Genomic DNA, 19,008 nt, shown 5'->3' with positions numbered 1-19,008 from the left:
ATGAGTGAAAAGCTTAGAAGCAGGGCTGGTGTTGTTCTATTAAAAGTATAGCAGACATGCAGGGTTTGAAGGTATGCTGGGTCCTTCTGACAGGTGTAGGTTCTGTGCTTTATAAGTCTGGCAGCCCTACAAACAAGCACTGGTAACGTCCCTTTAAAGGCTGGCAGCCCTGCAGAGAAGGCCTGATCATGTCCTTGGAACTAAAGCATCCATGAGTCATGAGAGGCATCACCTTTCTGGCCCTCAAGGGACCTGCCAAGCTTCCATCTAGGGGCACACTGGGAAAGCTCAGTGGGTGCAAACCTGTTTGTTTCTGTCTTTTGCTTTATCACGAAAGACAGGGAAGGGTGGGAGGCTGTGGCATGTCGCTCTTGGTGGCCAATGGATGGGAGCACAGCGTCTCTGGGTCACTCCACAAAGGCTACAAACTAGCAAGATGGCGCCTGGCAAGTTTCCACTTGTTGTCTGCTCCCCCCTGCTTTCCCTCCACATTTGTTTTGTTCCCTCCCCCAGTCCGTATTTCTGATAATAACAATCCCTTTTTGTAAAGCGCAAACATATCACCCCATTAAGGGTTTCAAGGCACTGGAGGTCTTCGGCGAGATTAAGGGCCCGATGTAGGTAAATCTTTTTTACCACTTCTTAAATACCGATTCATACCGAATCGGTATTTAAGAAGTGGTAAAAAAGAGGAGGGCAGATGTAGGTAATTTTATTTTTATAATTACCGAATCGGAATCAATCGGTATTTGCCGATTCGGTAAATACCGAATCGGTAATGCCCATTGATTCCTATGGGCATTGAAGCCCATAGGAATCAGTGGGCATTACCGAATCAGTATTTACCAAATCGGTAAATACCGAATTTTGCAAGGGTGCAGGGGGTGTCACTTTGACACCCTCTGGCACCCCAATTACAGGCATGTGTGCCATGTGGCACACAGACATGCCCTAAGGGCATGTCTGTGTGTCACATGGCACAGGTGTGCATGCACAGATGTGCATGCACACCTGGATTCGGTATTTTACCACCCAATTGGATTGGGTGGTAAAATACCGACCCCTAAAGGCATGTGGCACTGTTTGCAGTGCCACCTACATGTGAGATTTACCGAATCGGTAAAATTACCGATTCGGTATTTTACAGAATCGGTAAATTTACTGATTCGGTAAATTTACCAATTCTGTAAAAAAGGTCCCCTACATCTCAATGACCCATTTACCGGTCGGTAACGGCCGAATTCGGCCGTTACCGACCGGTAATGGCCACCTACATCGGGCCCTAAGTGAGCTATTTCGCAGAGTTACATGATGTTGGACGGAGCTGCTGCTGGCGCCAGCGGTCGAACCGTGAGCCCGCTCGGGAAGCAGCTGCTCTGGCTGCTGCACCACACCTCTCCTTGTGGTGTTGTGTTGTCTTATCTGCGTTCCTGCTATATCCCTCTGCTCCGTGCCCCTGAGTCGCTTCAGCCTCGCTGCTGCGGGCACTGACGGGTGTTTCTTGGCCTCAGGGTGGTCCCTGCTGCCTTCCTGGCTCGGTGCTGCTGCTGCCTCCTTTGAAGTGCCTGGGGTGCCCCACTGCCTTCCCTTCCTGTGTATGCTTTATGTCAAGTCCTCGTGTACAGTTTGTTATTGTGCCTCTTGTTCTTAAAGGGCTGAGACAGATTTTGGGATCTCTTTATTGAGGGCAGAGATGTTTTAATGCATGGGCGAAGCGGGCTGGGCCCCAGCCTTTCAGGGGGCCACTGATAGACCCACCTCTGTTCTGCAGAGTCTTACCTAATGACCTTGAATATAGCCTTATAGCCCGCCGTAGCGGGCTATACCGGCTATTAAAGGCCTGCTCCCACGTTGAAGGCCAGAGCCGAAGGCGAGGGACTTTAACAAGCGAAAAGAACTTTAATAACAGGTATAGCCCTGCTACAAAGGGCTATAAGGACATTCTGCCACTAGAGGGCAGAATGTTCTAACAAATAAAACAATGGTCTCTCGAAGCTCTAGGGCATAGGTACTCACAAACTTTCTCTCGGGGGCCAAATTTACAGTTTGGTTTGTGTCCGAGGGCCGCATCGGTGGGGGGCGGGGTCAGTGGGGGAGGGGGCGGGGCTAGAGCAACAACATAAAACTGACCATGAGGTTGATCACAGGTCCCTGCAGCAGACGCCTTCGTCCACTGAGCCGTGCCAGCATACACACATCTCTCTCTCTCTTTCTCTCTCGGTCTCCCTCCCTCTCTCTAGCTCTCTCTCCCTCTCTAGCTCTCTCTCCCTCTCTCTCTCTCTCCCTCCCTCTCTCCTGTCTTCCTCTGTCTCACTCTGACTGTCTCACTCCCTCTCTCTCACTCCCTCCCTCTCTATCCCTCCCTCTCTCTCTCTCACTCCCTCTCCGTCTCCCTCCCTTTCCCTCCCTCTCACTCACTCTCCGTCTCACTCCCTTTCACTCCCTTTCCCTCCCTCTCCCTCCATTTCCCTTCCTTTTCCGCCCTCTCACGCCCTATCAGTCTCCCTCCCTTTCCCTCCCTCTCACTCCCTCTCCGTCTCCCTCCCTTTCCCTCCCTCTCCCTCCCTCTCACTCCTTCTCCGTCTCCCTCCCTTTCCCTCCCTCTCACTCCCCCTCCGTCTCCCTCCCTTTCCCTCCCTCTCCCTCCATTTCCCTTCCTTTCCCTCCCTCTCCCTCCATTTCCCTCCCTTTCCCTCCCTCTCCCTCCATTTCCCTCCCTTTCCCTCCATCTCACTCCCCATCAGTCTCCCTCCCTTTCCCTCCATCTCACTCCCCATCATTCTCCCTCCCTTTTCCTCCCTTTCCATCCCTCTCCTTCCCTTTCCCTACCTTTCCCTCCCTTTTTTGTCTCCGTCGCACTCCCTCTCCCTCCCTGTCCGTCTCACTCCCTCTCCGTCTCTCACTCCCTCCCTCTCCCACTCACTCCCTCTCCCACTCACTCACTCTCACTCACTCACTCACTCCCACTCACTCACTCACTCACTCACTCCCACTCACTCACTCACTCACTCCCACTCACTCACTCACTCACTCACTCCCTCTCACTCACTCCCTCCCTCTCCCTCCCTCCTTCCCTCTCACTCACTCCCTCCCTCTCACTCACTCACACTCTCTCTCACTCACTGTCACTCACTCTCACACTCACTCCCTCTCACTCACTCCTCCGTCTCCCTCACTCACTCCCTCTCACCCACTCACTCCCTCTCACCCACTCACTCCCTCTCACTCATTCTCACTCACTCCCTCCCTCTCACTCACTCCATCCCACTCCCTCCTTCTCACTCACTCCATCCCTCTCACTCACTCCATCCCTCTCACTCACTCATCCCTCTCAATCCCTCTCACTCCCTCGCAGTCACTCCCTCTCACTCTCGCTCACTCCCTCCCTCCCACTCACTCACTCCATCCCTCCCACTCACTCACTCCATCCCTCTCACTCACTCCATCCCTCTCACTCACTCCATCCCTCTCACTCTCTCCCTCTCACTCACTCCTTCCCTCTCACTCCCTCTCACTCACTCCCTCTCACTCCCTCCCTCTCACTCACTCCTTCCCTCTCACTCCCTCTCACTCACTCCCTCTCACTCCCTCCCTCTCACTCACTCCTTCCCTCTCACTCCCACTCACTCACTCCCTCTCACTCACTCACTCCCTCTCACTCCCTCTCCGTCTCCCTCCCCCTCCCTTTCCCTCCCACTCCCTCTGTCACCCTCTGTCATCTCACCCTGCCTGTGTGCCAGCCGGGGCACACAAACACTCACAGCCGCACCCGAGCACTTCACAGGTCGTTAAAGGCCATTTGCATGTTAATGAGGCCTTTGTATTTCACCTCTTCTTAGGCCCCTGCAGCTGTACTCTGGCCATTAATAGGATCGCCCGCCGGCAGCCTCCACAGAGCAGCAGAGTCTCTCGCGCTGCTGCAGACACTTAAAAAAACAAACCGTAAAACACAGGTATGATGTCTCGGGGGTCCGCGGGCCGCCAGGGAAGGCTTGCCGGGCCGCCCCTGGCCCGCGGGCCGTACTATGAGTACCCCTGCTCTAGGGGATTTAAATCCCCTCGAGCTCAGAGAGGCCTTTGTAAAACATTGGAATGTTGCGCTGTGAGACTTTACCGGCCCGTCAACACACATTGATACAAATCCAGACTAGACTCAGAGCAAAGCAGCACTTCTTGCACCTTACCTCTTTCTTCTGCTCTCTTCTTCCTACCCTATCTCTAATGTTTCACTGCTAGACAATGCAGGGGGCTCCAGCTGGACATGGTCAAAATAGTATCATGTAATGTTTGTAATGCCAGCTACGTTTTCATGTAATTCTTGTAATGCCAAGTATGTTCATCCGGAACCCTTCATGAGAATGCGATGTACCTGTTTTGTAAAAAATAATTATAAAAATACCTTGAAATTAAAAAAAATAATAACTTTAATAACGGTATAGCCCTGCTACGCAGGGCTATAAGGCTATTAGAACATTCTGCCACTACAGGGAAGAATGTTCTAACAAAACAAAGGCCTTTTGAAGATCGAGGGGATTTAAATTCCCTCGAGCTCTGAGAGGCCTTTGTAAAACATTGGAATGTTGCTCGGCGGGCCTTCACCGGCCGTAGAAGCCCGGAGCACTCCATTGTCTGCAATGGAGCTCCAAACATTCCAATGGTCTTGTAATTCTTAAACATTGTTTTAAATACAGCTTTCCTTTAATTTATTTTTAATGTGAGTGATGTATGGGACTCTATTACAGACATTTTGCAAAGAAATGTGTTTATGTTTTATTCAACATCTATAAAAAAAGTACCCTGTAGGTAATAGAGAGAGAGCTGGAGGGGCTGATGTGGAGTTTGGTGGTCGGTGGTCCATCCGTCGGTACGTTGGAGTACTCAGACATACCCTGGATTCTCCACCAGACAAATTCAGAGCTGTCCGTCAGCCCTGGGGATAACTCTGAGCATCGGCACCAATCGCCATCAAAGCGGTTCCTGTTAATGTTGTTAAAGTTTGACGACCTGCTCCGGCTGCCAGTCAAACCTTTCAAATGTTTTACTTTTTTCTAAAAAAAAACTCCCAAAGGGGGAGGTTGTTTTGGGAAAAAGTGCAATTAATGGCCCCCACACCATGGGAGTTGTCTCCTATGGTGTGGGGGTTATCATTTGATTTTTATTGTCCCTGACTGCAGCTGAAAAACAGCAAAACAAAACAAATAAACACCATTCACTCTACATCAGGTGAACGGTGTTATATGTGAACCTCTGGGGGCCGATACTCTGTCGTAGGAGTATGTCAGTGACGTAGCCGGAGTAGGCTAACTTAACATCCCCCTTCTGTAACTCAGTCGGCGAACCTTCAGTTTGGTGGAGAGGGCACTCAGTGCTGGTACGGGGGAGAATCCTCCCCCACAAACTGTAAGCAGCCCAGGAGCGCTCAGTACCTGGTAGGGATTCGACCAGAGTTAAGCAGAGCCTAGAGGCTTACTGCTGGCTTGTGAATAGGCCCCCTTTCCGCTGTGTTTAGCGTGAAAGGGGCGTGCAGTGGGTGTTTTGGTGAGTGTTCCACTGCAACACCAATTGATATTTACGCTGCCCCCTATTCACAAGGGCAGGCGTAAATAGGAGCTAACGCCAAACTTAGGACAAGGAAACCCCTGGTGTTAAGTGGGCGATACGAGGACAAATGCTTTATTTCTCTTCGTTTTTGCATTTTCCATGTGTGCTGCCTTGTGAAGCACACACGGAAAATGCAAAATGCCATGGTTTGTTTATGTACAGGAAGGTGTCCCTTCCTCTACATAAACAGACCTTTTTAAAAAAATGTTGTTTTGTAACTTAAATGTGTGCTGCATGAAGCAGCACACATGTAAGATACAAACTAGCATTTTAGGTTTATTTATGTGCAGGAGGGGACACCTTCCTGTACATAAACAAACCTCCCTGCTTGCAGACACCCTTGCACTCTGGTGCAGGGGTATTGGCGTTGGTGCTAAGTTGTGAAACTTAGCGCAATCGCAGCGGGAAAAGCAAGGCTGCACCATCTGCTTGTGAATATGGCGCAGCCTTGCTTTTCCGAAGTGGCTGCAGTCCTGCACGAGTTATCTTTACTCTGAAGGTACCTCGCCACTGTCACTCAGGCACTGATCATAGTAAAAGACAGTTTGATAGTTTTCACTTCATCGCTGTTGGAAGAGACCACAATGAGGCAGCTAATGCATGCAATACTTTATTTTTTATCATTATACTTTACTAAATAAAACATTTTTTAGCAACACTGTATGTCAAGGCTTGATGACGTTCCAGATCTGGGTCTCGTGCTTAGTGGGTGATGTTCTTCATTCATTGGTCAGGCTGTGGATGGAAAGAGAACGACATTAGAGGTCATGTACATCGCATCACCATAAGCCAATGGGAGTGGGAGGGTGGGAGATGATATACATCATGGATCACACATCATATACGTGATACGTCACATCAACATCAGCGAATGAGAGTGAGAGGGTGGGTGCTGATGAGGGAGAAGAAAGAAAGTGTCAATTTATCGAAACACCTCCTTTAGGCACTGATCTCACTGAGATGCAGACACTAAGGGCACCTGCACACTCGCGAGGCGTTGTGTTATGATAGTTCTTACATGGTGCACTTTTAAGCTGCCAGACAGCTCTTTTCAAGTAGGAGGCTGCAAACACTTAGCTGGAAAGCAGTAAAGGACGGTCGATGCTCTGCTGACCCGAAATAGTTTTAAACAAACAGTGATAAATCCAACAGCCGTCTGACAGAGTAACAATGCTAAAAATATTGTGTGGACAGAATATTGAGTCAAAAATATTGAGGAACAATTATCGAGAGGGTGCGTGCAAAGGAGTCAGTATAGAGTTACTGTTCTTAACTCCATGTCTACTTACCTTGAAGACGTGTATCGTCATGATGCATATATGTGGAGTTAAGTGAAACTCTGCTCACCCGTAGTAACTTACCTTCACAATATTTTGGAATCGATATTCTGTCCAAACACCAAACCAGTATCCAACAGTTTATGGTTTTCTAATGTGAAAGATTTGGGTGTCACGCCCAGAGAAATCCTGCCTTCACACAAAGGCCCCCGCAGGGAGACTGAAAGTGATCCAATGGACTTTAAAAAGGATCTTTTCTTCGAGCCAGGCCTGGCGTGGGTGGGGCTGCATGGGTGGTCATGCTCGACTCTTGGCGGCTTTGATGCCACTCACTTGCTCTTGCAGGAGAGTCTGGAAACCACAGTGGGGGTCTCCAACCAAACCTTGGCTTGCCTGCTTCCTCCAGAATCATAGAAAGTTGTGAGTATAGTACAAGCCACTCCAAGGGATCCGACAAGTGGGAGGGGCCCCATTACAGGTCGTTCGATACCACATATCAGTGCAACACTACTTACATCAATACTCTTGGAAATAAAAATACAACCTAATCTTCACCTCATGACTCTCCTGAGTGAATGGGAGGCAAAATCTTGTAGCATCACATATCCCATGAGAGGTAGCAACAATATTACAACATCTCAGACACAGGGTGCTGGCTCTCCTCCACGCGTGGAGTCATCCAGTCTGTTCAGTGAAGTCAGGTTCTCCCTGGCAGCAGTGGGGTTTCAGCCCATATGTGAGTTCCGGTAACCTTGAGTGACTCAAGTCAGGGTAAACGGGGACCGTGCAACCGCCCATGAATCTGCCTCTTCTTTTGGCCACTGTTGGGTTATTTCCGCCTCCTCCCGCATTCCCAAACACCACAAGCACAGGACCCCATCCCAGACAGACCTTTGGCTGGTAGGCACACTGCTTTAATTACCATGCCAGTATCCACTTCTGACCCCCTCGAGAACCACGGCAGCTCTGACTTGAAGTCCCATGAACAGTGCTTCAAGTTGGCAGGAAGTGTCCGGTACTGAGTTCCAGCACATCTTTCATTTGAAAGGGAGCGTACCGGCACTTCTCAGCGCTGCGGGAATGCATTTAATAGGAGCCTACCGGCACTTCTCAGCGACAAGCAATACTCTAAGTAGTAAGTGCCCGCACTTCTATATTATCATTAAACTCCCTGCCCATGAGGCAGCCAAGAATGGGCACCCTAGGAGCTGCCATGTTTGCTGCTTCTGTGGTGACCGTATGTGTGATTGTTTAGTAGGACCAGGCCATTATTAGCTGGATCAGTAGAGAGTGAAGTCTCCAGACCCAGCTTGTGTAAAGTTCCAGTTTAATGTTGTTGGACTTGGCCCTTTTGGCAGGTTCACCCCTAAACTTTTTGCTTTTATATGTGACTTGGTGTTGGTTGTTTTTGGCTTCTGCGCACTTTAACACTGTTTCCCAGTGGAAAGTGCGTGTGCACTCTGAGTGCATGTGGTGAGATTGGCCTGCCCTCCCATAGGAATGCATGGGGGATATGTGTGTCGATGGTAGTTCCTGATGTGTGGGGAGTGCAGGGTCGAGTTTGGTATGTGCAGACTCGTGAGATTAAATGCTGCGCGATGATGTGTGTAGATTTAATGTGTCTGGCGTGGAAGTGCCACTTCTAGAAGTTGGCATGTCTGTGTAGTAAATATGAATTGACTGTCTGGCTGGTGATTGGCTGGAGCTGGCTGGTGTGCCTGGCTCCAGGAGTCAGGATGGGTCTGCCCCAGTGGCGAATGGAGAGATCTGCATGTTGATGGGAGGGAGGAGTGCACCTGGGACCTGAATAGGGCTAGGCCTTCCCTCCACAATGCTGGCTCCACCCCCTGTGGTGCGTCTGATGTCCCTAGCCTGTCCTGTGAATGGGGAGAGGGGCTGAGCACAACAAAGTGTTCCAGAACCAGCTGCGACTGGTTCTCCCCCTGCCCTGCAGCCTGAGACAAAGGAAATATGGGTATAAGAAGGGGCTGTGACCCCATGCAAAATGTTCTCTGTGGATCCTATCTTGAGGGGGGGGCCTGCTGCTGCTGCTGGGCGCCAGGAGGTACCGTCACTGGGGACTGCCTCCCTGCCTGGAGGGCCCTGTGAGCTGGACCCTGGGCCCAGCCTTTGCCCCCCTGCCTTCCTTCCCTGAACTTTCCCTGAACTTTTGTCTTCTGTCTGCCAGCGCCTGGGAAGCGCTGCCCCCCCCTTACCTTCTAAGAGACTTTCCCCTGGACCTTGGGGGCTGTAGCGCCTGGGAGCGTTGTGCTTATTCCCTTGGTGGCCCTGAAAGAGAGAATCCCAAGCGCAGGGATTCCCCCCGTGGCCCCTTCGTAGCTGGTGCCTACCCTGCATTATGACTGCCGTGAAGGTGTGTATTTGAATTGCACGGGTGCCCACCCCATGGCTTTGTCCACATTTCTCTCTATAAAATTCTAGCGGGTGCCCACCCCGCTTGCTACATTCATTTTTCATCCCAAGGGAGCCTACCCCTTGTTTTGGCACCAAAGAAAATCACCGCCAGTGGCCCGGGAATTTTGTGAGGACCACCCTTCCGTCGCTGATGTCGAGATCGCTGCGCTGGGATTGGCCACAGTGTTGGGCATCCCCTAGTAAGGTAGGGGCTCGACAGAGACGAACCGCGCTGCCATTGGCTGCCCCAAGAAGTAAGCAGGAAGCAGACGGGAGCCTACCCCCGTAATCCTGCACCGCAGAGAAGAAGCAAGCGTTTCACCCCGGGGCTCCCGGGAGCGAGGGAAAGCCCCGGACCGCCTGCTTATTAAGGCGGGATTGACCGGGAGCCTCGGAGGCTCCGCCAGAGAAGACCGCGATCCATAGGAAGCGGAGTGGGCACGAGGCACATTGCCGGTGCCTGCCCCTCCGCGAGCCAAGAAAGGAGACCACCGCCTCAGGGAGATCCCGGCCCCCAGAGGACGGACCGGGTGGAGAGAGTAGTCCCCTACTGAAGAGAGCTGGTGAGTGAAAGCCGGCTGAGTGGGGTGGAGTGAGGTCGCGCACCCCGCCGGTGTCTCTACCCTGAGCAGCCCCGCTTCACAGAGGGCTGCTCCGACGTTTGGCCCTTTTGGTGTCCTGAGCGGCCCCACTTTGCAGCGGGCCACGCCACCGTTTAGTGGGACCTTTTTCTTTGGTTGTAGAGCGGCCCCAGGAGGCAGCGGGCCGCTCCCACGTTAATCTCCGCATTGGGGGGGCAATTCTTTCTGATTTAGAGCCCACGTGGCTCCCAAGCACACAGGGGCATTTCTTGTAGTCAGAGCCCGAGAGGCTCCAACGTTGTTTGGCCGCATTATCTAATTACCGAGCCCCGTGTCTCCAATGTGATTTGGGGCACATTGGTTTCAGAGCCTGCAAGGCTCCCACGTTGTTTTGAGGGCACTGTTGTTTCTTAGAGCCCCCGGGGAGAGCCAGGGTGCACGCTTGTGCCCAGGCTCAGTTCCCCATCTGCCCAGCACTTAGTGGGCAGCTGCATCGTTTAGGCTCCAAAACCCTTGCGCATTCTTCTTTGGTTGCCTGCGCAGCCCAGCCCTGACATTTTGGACAAAGGGCTTTTTAGCCCCTGAGAGGCCAAGTTGGTCTGGGGGTCAGTATCTAATGCAATTCTATGCAAGGTGATGGTATTTGTGTTCATGTTGGTAATGACCTGATGCCTTATGTGATTTATGCATAATGTGCAATGCCTTTATGCTTGTGATACCACTAACTGTGTTTATATGCTTAGGAGGTTGTTTTACCTAGTATAGTCATGCTAGTGAGTTGATGGTTCCCTGCGTGATATATGCCTAAGGTGGTTAGGATTGCGTAGTGTGTACCTACCTGTTACCAGTGGTTACTGGTTGTGTTCTGCAAGTATTATTTTGTGCATCAATTATTCTACATTCGAAGTGCTATGTCTACTAAATGATAATTCTGACAGTGGCCCATGTGGCCCTGTCCTGTGTATATAATCCCCTGTAAATACTGCCCAGTGCCAGTTGGCACAGTGTAATTATGTGATTATGATCTAATGTGTTTATGGTAATACAAAGGCTATTTTTATATATATCCTTGTGTGGAGTTCCTTTTTGTGGTGTACCTAGTATGTTGCTGCCGTGTGTGGGAGACAACCTTTACAACGCAACTTTTACTATGCAGTGCCATTACGACGCAACTTTTACAACGCAAACCATTACAACGCATTGCGCTGGGGGGGCGCTCTAGGATAGGGAATAGGTTTAATTTACTATCCAACACCTTCCCAACTATCCACGGGGACTGGAGTTGGAATAGTAAATTAAACAATTCACTATCCAGTGCCCCAAAGCACTATGCGTTGTAAAGGCATGCGTTGTGAAAACCGCGTTGTAAAGGTATGCGTTGTGAAAGCATGCGTTGTGATGTCATACATCCGCTGTGTGTGTGTGTTGCGCAAACGCTTTTCACATTGCCTCTGGGATAAGCCTGACTGCTCGTGCCAAGGTACCAAGGGGGTGAGCAAGGGTTATCTTGGCGTGTGACTTCTTGCCCTGACTAGAGTGGTGGTTTCTGCCTGGCTTTGGCGCAAGCCTTAGCCAACCAGTAATCCCATTTCTAACAAATGTGAATACAGACAGCTGACATTCAGCACATGTGCTGATTGTACGTGTGTGCAGTGCGGGTGGTGCACATGTATGGTACCAGGGCTCTGTTTGGTGAAGTCTGAAGACTGGAGTCAAGTAGGATCTACTTAAGATGGCGGCTGATTTGGCATGCTCCATTGTGAAGGGTGGTACTGCTTTCCCAGACAGTGAAAGTTTTCTGACAGCATTTCTATTACAGTAGAGTGGTAACCCAGACACCGTACTCAGGGGGATAGATCTATGGCAACCCATAGAAATTCCTCGCAAACCTTAATCCTTAGCACTGTCATTTTGATATTATTTAGGGGGGGTGGGGCTGTAGTGTCTGTTGCTCAATCAAGGCAAATACATATTTTCTAGTTAGGGTCTGTCTTTTCGTCTGTCCATGATTTCTGCTTCAGGAAGGCAGATGGCCTTTAGGTACAGAGCTCTCACGCGTCACTCTGTGCCCTTGTTATGTACACTCCTGCGAGCTCTCACGCGTCACTCTGTGCCCTTGCTATGTACACTCCTGCGAGCTCTCACACGTCACTCTGTGCCCTTGTTATGTACACTCCTGCGAGCTCTCACGCGTCACTCTGTGCCCTTGTTATGTGCACTCCTGCTTGGAGTCAGCATCATTATTCCCTGCTGAGAGTCATTACTGAGAAGCACCCATACACTGACATTTGAAAGAGAACCAACCCAAACCGGAGGAAAACCGAGTATAAAAGTGAAATCCAAAGCATCCCAATTTATTCCAGTACAGGTTCTTCTTGACCAAGGAAGGGAGTATCTCTAGAGTAATTGAAGGACTATTGTGTGACCAGGGCTGGTGTCTGTATGACAAACAGTCTCACACATGTGAGGGCACATCACTTGAAGTATGCACTTTGAGTAGCTGAGAGTTTGCTGGGAAGTCTCCCTGCCTGCTGTAACAATGAAGGAGAGAGCCTTGTCCAGGAGGAGGAGCGACTGGTCAGGAGGAAAAGCCAAGCATGTTGTGTTGTAGGGCTTGTCCTTAATCTCCATTTTGGATTTCCCTTTTCAGCTTCACATCTTTTTCCAATGGTGACTTTTCGCACATTTGATTCTAACACAAGAATGTGCTGCATGTATTCTTGGTAGGCACTGTCACCATGTAGTCTGTACATTTAGTTCAAGGGTCTTACTCTAGCCTTCCAGCCCAACACCTTACTCTAGCCTTCCAACCCAACACCTTACTCTAGCCTTCCAGCCCAGCACCTTACAACAGCCTTCCAACCCAGCACCTTACTCTAGCCTTCCAACCCAACACCTTACTCTAGCCTTCCAACCCAACACCTTACTCTAGCCTTCCAAGTCAACACCTCACTCTAGCCTTCCAACCCAACACCTTACTCTAGCCTTCCAGCCCAGCACCTTACAACAGCCTTCCAACCCAACACCTCACTCTAGCCTTCCAACCCAACACCTTACTCTAGCCTTCCAACCCAACACCTTACTCTAGCCTTCCAACTTGTCTAATGCCTTACTCTAGCCTTCCAACCGAACACCTTACTCTAGCCTTCCTACCCAACACCTTACTCTAGCCTTCCTACCCAACACCTTACTCTAGCCTTCCAACCTGTCTAATGCCTTACTCTAGCCTTCCAACTTGTCTAATGCCTTACTCTAGCCTTCCAACTTGTCTAATGCCTTACTCTAGCCTTCCAACCGAACACCTTACTCTAGCCTTCCTACCCAACACCTTACTCTAGCCTTTCAACCCAGCACCTTACTCTAGCCTTCCTACCCAACACCTTACCCTAGCCTTCCAACCCAGCACCTCACTCTAGCCTTCCAACCCAGCACCTCACTCTAGCCTTCCAACCCAGCACCTCACTCTAGCCTTCCAACCCAGCACCTCACTCTAGCCTTCCAACCCAGCACCTCACTCTAGCCTTCCAACCGAGCACCTCACTCTAGCCTTCCTACCCAACACCTCACTCTAGCCTTCCAACCCAACACCTTACTCTAGCCTTCCTACCCAACACCTCACTCTAGCCTTCCAACCCAGCACCTCACTCTAGCCTTCCAACCGAGCACCTCACTCTAGCCTTCCAACCCAACACCTCACTCTAGCCTTCCAACCCAACACCTTACTCTAGCCTTCCTACCCAACACCTCACTCTAGCCTTCCAACCCAACACATTACTCTAGCCTTACAACCCAACACCTTACCCTAGCCTTCCAACCCAACACCTTACTTTAGCCTTCCAAGCCAACTCCATATTCTAGCCTTACAACCCCACACCTTACTCTAACCTTCCAACCCAAAACCTTACTCTAGCCTTCCAACCCACCTAACACCTCACTCTAGTCTTCCAACACCTCACTCTAGCCTTCCAACCTGTCTAACACCTCACTCTAGCCTTCCAACACCTTACTTTAGCCTTCCATAACCTGTGCTTACCCTCTGGCAGCTTGGCGCAGAGCAGGCAGGCTTATCATCAGAGACAATGTGTAAAGCGTTTGTGCAACACACTCACACAGCAACACAATAACTACACCACAAAATAGACTCCACACAGGATTGTATAAAAATATACTTTTAGTATTATATTTATCAGAAGACCAAAATGACATGAGTTGCAAAAATAGTGTGATTAATGCAGGATTACAATGTCCCATTCGATGCAGAAAATAACCATTGCATGATTATTATTTTTTGATGTGGGTAACGGAGAGGCTCTTTCCTCAGAGCAAAGTGCCTTTTAGGAACAATCACTCATATTGCAGCACAAGCATGGGCACAGAAGCACTGCACTCCTTTTAGCAGTTATACGGTACTTTCTGGGATGTTATTCACACAAGACAAATGCAATACAAATATCACACAAGTACCATTCTAGTTATCACAATAAATGTCTGAAGGGCATGCAATGTTCTAATAAACATTTGCTTCCTTGAGAGATGTTAAGACCACATGAAATGCAACAAATAAACAACAAGCGCCGAAGCACCTTTGCTTCTACCAGGGCATTAATGGTAACCAGTCTGTTGAGGGACAATGATCCTCATCAGGGATTAATCAAAGGACTCCTTAAGGCGGGAGCGGGCAACGCAGCACTCCGCCAACTCCTTGTGATGGCATCTATCAACACAACTGAGTTGCACACAGTGAGAGCCCGAGAGGCCTCCTGCGGTCCCTTGCAACAGCGCGTCTCTCAGGGCCTACACTCGCCTCGCCGCATTTGTGAAAGTGGCGGGGGAACTGCCTTGAGAATCGGGGCCACGCGGGCTGTTCAAGGGCAATGAACACAGCGATCCCTAGTGTTGTACATATGCTCTTTCTTGCAATTTTTCCAGTATTTATTTAGATCTCAGTGCCATATAGTGCATGTGTATTTCCTGACTGTTGTGTCCAATCAGGTTGATCCACATTATGATATATCATCATGGAATCTTTGTTGGGTATTTACATGATGTAATGCAATGTTGGGTGCATTTGTCGGCACTTCGTTCAGGAGCAGCACGTCAGGCTTTCACCTGCGTGTGGGCCTTTATGATATTTATTATTTAAAATAAATATTCTTTTTTGGGTCGAGCCTAGCGGAAGCGCGCATGCGCTGCTCGCTCTGCGAGGCATGCTGTATTAGGGTATACACTGGAAGCCCCACCCACTCTCCGCCCATATTTGTCATTGGCTTGTGTCATTGTCCTTCGAAAATGCTGGCTTCTGATTCTGGCTTCTGATTTGTACATAGGCTTATTAGTCCCGCTTTGGTACCGCCTTGTCTGGATTTGTTACCGCCCATAAAGACTGTTTGGATCTAGCCATGTGCAAATCAGATTTGGCCCCAGTTCTCATAACATGAACAATGTATGTGCTAATTTAAGGCAGAAGCTCTGCAACTGTTTTGATCTGAATGGTGTCACAAGTAGTTGAATAGCCCGAGCAGTGGTATTTTCTGATTTTAGGAAGTGGTAAAAGATAGTTTATCACAGGAACTTGAACGGAATGTGCAGCTTTTTTTGTAAATGTAACAGCACAAAACACAGTCCCCTCCAGCCCACTTTGCCATGGTTAGAAAGATCTATATGAAGTCTGAAGTCCTTTAGAAAGTCCTGCTTGCAAAACATGAGGGGTTCGAGTCTGACTTTAGCACTAAGTTTGATTTACCAAATAAAGGATTAGGTGTCCCTGGATTGTGTTATTCCCCAATTTTAGGTCTGGAACTTGAAATATTGCACATCAGCTCAAATCTATACCCCACTATATCATTATATATATTTGCATGTGTGCCTGATTCTTGCTGACCCTATAGAGTTCCAATAGTGTCTACCACCGAGAGTTCCATGATTACCTGTCTCCTATGGACCTTATAGAGAGTTCTATCTGTGTCAGGGGAGAACAAGTGAGCATCTAACAATGATGTTATGATAATCAGATGTACAATTTTGATTTATATGTTGAACAGACATTGTTATATTATTTTTCTTTTGTTCTGTAGCATACATTTAACCTGCGGATGAAGGACAATGATGTCTGAAATGCATTGAGGATTCAAAGTTTGAACATTCAATGAATGACTGAAATAGATAAACATCACATGTAATTATTAAAGATTCAATACACTTGGTTTGGAAGCAAAAGAACAGTTGGATGATATATTGATGATTTATTTGAGTATATTTGTGGAACCATTGAACCCCTATTGGGGAGACAAAGGAGTGCCAGGCGGACACTGCACTTGTATTGGGCAGTGCAACAGTGGGCTATCTTTCACTTACACAGCTCCTTGCTCATAGAGCTAGCTGGGCCTACCTTAGGGGTTATCTGTGTGTAATAAAAGGGGAGTGAAAGGTTTGGCAAGGAGTTTTAAATGCCAAGTTAAAGTGGCAGTAAACTGCATGCGCAGGTGCTGCTGTGGCAGGCCTGAGACAGATTTGAAAGGCGACATCTGCGGGTGGCATGAGAAGTGCTGCAGGCCCACTAGTAGCATGTAATTTACAGGCCCTGGGTGTATCGTTTACCACTTTACAAGGGAGGTACAAGAGAATTAAATATTCTAAACAGGTATAAACCAATCATACCCTGTTGTAGGGGTGAGAGCACTTGCACTTTAGCACTGGTTAGTAGAGCTAAAGTGTCCTAAAGCCAACAAAAAGGTCAGAAAAATCGGAGGAAGAAGGCAAACAATTTGGAGATAACCGGGCAAAAAGGGCCACGTCCAACAATTATAAATATTAGTAGCTTTTCGATCGCTACTAAGCAAACATTAAAACGAGTTTTCTGGCTGTAAATAGCATACATTGGAAAACATACATTTAGCTTTTTTAATGTGTGGTACGATGGACTTGAATACACCTGGATTAAAAAGAAGTTCATTTTGTATGGGGTGGAACTCTGGGGGCACTGTCCAATGAAAAGTATATCTAAAATTGAATATAGTTTTATCAGTCACGTAGTTGGTCTCCTCCCTAGTACCCAACTGTTTCACTTTGACTTGATTTGGGCATTAGACCGATTGCAGATGAAATAGGACTTAGACCACTAACTTTTTGGAGATGCATTTGGGCTACTGCAGAACTGGTTTTATAAAGGTCTGAGCTAAAAGAGGTAAGAGGTCTCTCAGGGGCAGGGAAATGACCCTGGTTTACACACATTAGAGACACGCTCCAGAGTATTGGGAAAATGAGCATGTGGAGTGATCGACAGTTTCATGTCCTGCAGCACCCAGGAATGAACTTGTTTGGAGTTATAGGGGGCAGAAACCTTCTCTCCTTCAGGGGAGCTCAGCACGAGGCTCTCTAACAGTAACATTCATGAGAATTAAAGATTACTATAACTCTGAGTCTTTCCTAGATGAAGTTCAGCCAGCCCTAGCTAGGAAACTATGGGCCCGATGTAGGTCGCCAATTACCGGTCGGTAACGGCCGATTTCGGCCGTTACCAACCGGTATTTGGGAATTGACATGCAGGGGGCATTTAATTTACAGAATCGGTATATTTACCGATTCGGTATATTTACCGATTCTGTAAAATACCGAATCGTTAAATTTACCGAATCGGTAAATACAGATGTAGGTGGCACTGGAAACAGTGCCACAGGCCATTACCGATTCGTTATTTACCATGTAATACTATTACATGGTAAATAACGAATTCCAGTGTACATGCACATCTGTGCATGTACACCTGTGCCATGTGGCACACAGACATGCCCTAAGGGCATGTATGTGGGTCACATGGCACACAAGCCAGTAACAGGGGTGCAACAGGGTGTCAAAGTGACACCCTGTCCCCCTTGTAAAATCGGTAATTTTACCGATTCGGTAATTACCGAATCGGTATTTGCTATTGAATCCTATGGGCTTCAAGGCCCATAGGAATCAATGGCAAATACCGATTCGGTAATTACCGAATCGGTAATTACGGAATCTTACCGATTCGGTATTTTTACTGAATTTTTTACCCACATAGCAATTACCGAATAGTGAATACCGAATTGGTAAAATTCGGTATTTACCATTCGGTAATTTGCTATTACCTACATCTAGGCCTTCATGTACAATTTGGGCGTGGGTCACTTCCTCTGCGCTCTTTTACCAATAAATGAGCAGGTGATGGAGCAAGGGAGAGACAACAAGTTTTGTGTACCCCTTGTGAAATTAATTTCGTATAACAATAACCGAATTATTGGTGTGATGCATGAAAAATTAATCAACAAAACGCACTTAGACATTTTTATTGCACGTGGGAAACGAATTGCCATTTTCAAAAATATTATACTAACAATTGTGAACGAGTCGTATTAATATAGTCCTGTAATACGGAAAAAGCATGTATGTTATGCTTCATTAGAGAGTATGTATTTATCGTGGCAAGAGAAAAGTAAATGCACTTGGTAAGTAAATTAAAGCTATATGTCACGCTTTTGCTAGGTAATCACTAAATAGGGATATTAGAATGGTGGGAGGTAAACAGACAAACTAAGGGGCATATTACCAACAAATAGCGATATTTATCGCTAAGTAGGGTTAGCGGCAATATTTTTATTGCTGCGCATCACCGGGTTTTATCGCTGGGATAACTTGCTATTAGCAAGGTTTATCTCAAAAGCGACAAAAATCAGGCGAAATGCCTAAATATCGCTGAGAATACAGCGATATTCACGCATTAGCGACGAAATGCTCTTAGCCATGTTATCCACCTCCCATTGGATAACATGGCTAACAACTGGTCTGAGCAGGCGTTGGTTTTTTGGCGATAGCGGGAATATTTCCATCGCTACGCCTGCCTTGCTAATAGTCGCTAACAGGTTGGGTACGCCCACTTTGCATGTCATTAGCGATAAATATCGCTGACATGCAAAGTGGGCCACAAACCGCTCGCTATCGTCTAAAAGCTGTCGCTAACATTAGTTAGCGACAGCTTGCTAATAGAGCGATAGAATTATCGCAGCTTAGCGGCCGAAAACGGCCGCTAAACCGGAGATAATTGCCTATCGCCACCCTTGGTAATATGCCCCTATAATTCTAAATCTAACCTCTGTTGTGTTTGTTTTTGC

At 48.2% G+C, this 19,008-nt stretch overlaps 1 protein-coding gene across 2 annotated transcripts in view; it reads right to left on the bottom strand.

The window, feature by feature from the left end:
* Positions 1-6,198: 6,198 nt before the first annotated feature.
* LOC144819191 (protein mab-21-like 3) overlaps positions 6,199-19,008 on the bottom strand; it is a 147,453-nt gene continuing 134,643 nt past the window's right edge. For both annotated transcript variants that reach the window (XM_078677169.1, XM_078677167.1), the window contains one exon: positions 6,199-6,336. In XM_078677169.1, coding sequence (XP_078533295.1) covers positions 6,325-6,336 — 12 coding nt within the window. In that variant the 3' untranslated portion in view covers positions 6,199-6,324. The remainder of the gene's footprint in view (positions 6,337-19,008) is intronic.

This window comes from Lissotriton helveticus, chromosome 2_1 (genome assembly GCF_964261635.1).
Source record: "Lissotriton helveticus chromosome 2_1, aLisHel1.1, whole genome shotgun sequence".
In the NCBI taxonomy this organism is placed as follows: domain Eukaryota; kingdom Metazoa; phylum Chordata; class Amphibia; order Caudata; family Salamandridae; genus Lissotriton; species Lissotriton helveticus.
Note: the sequence above shows the minus strand (reverse complement) of the source record. Positions and strands in the feature narration are given on the sequence as shown.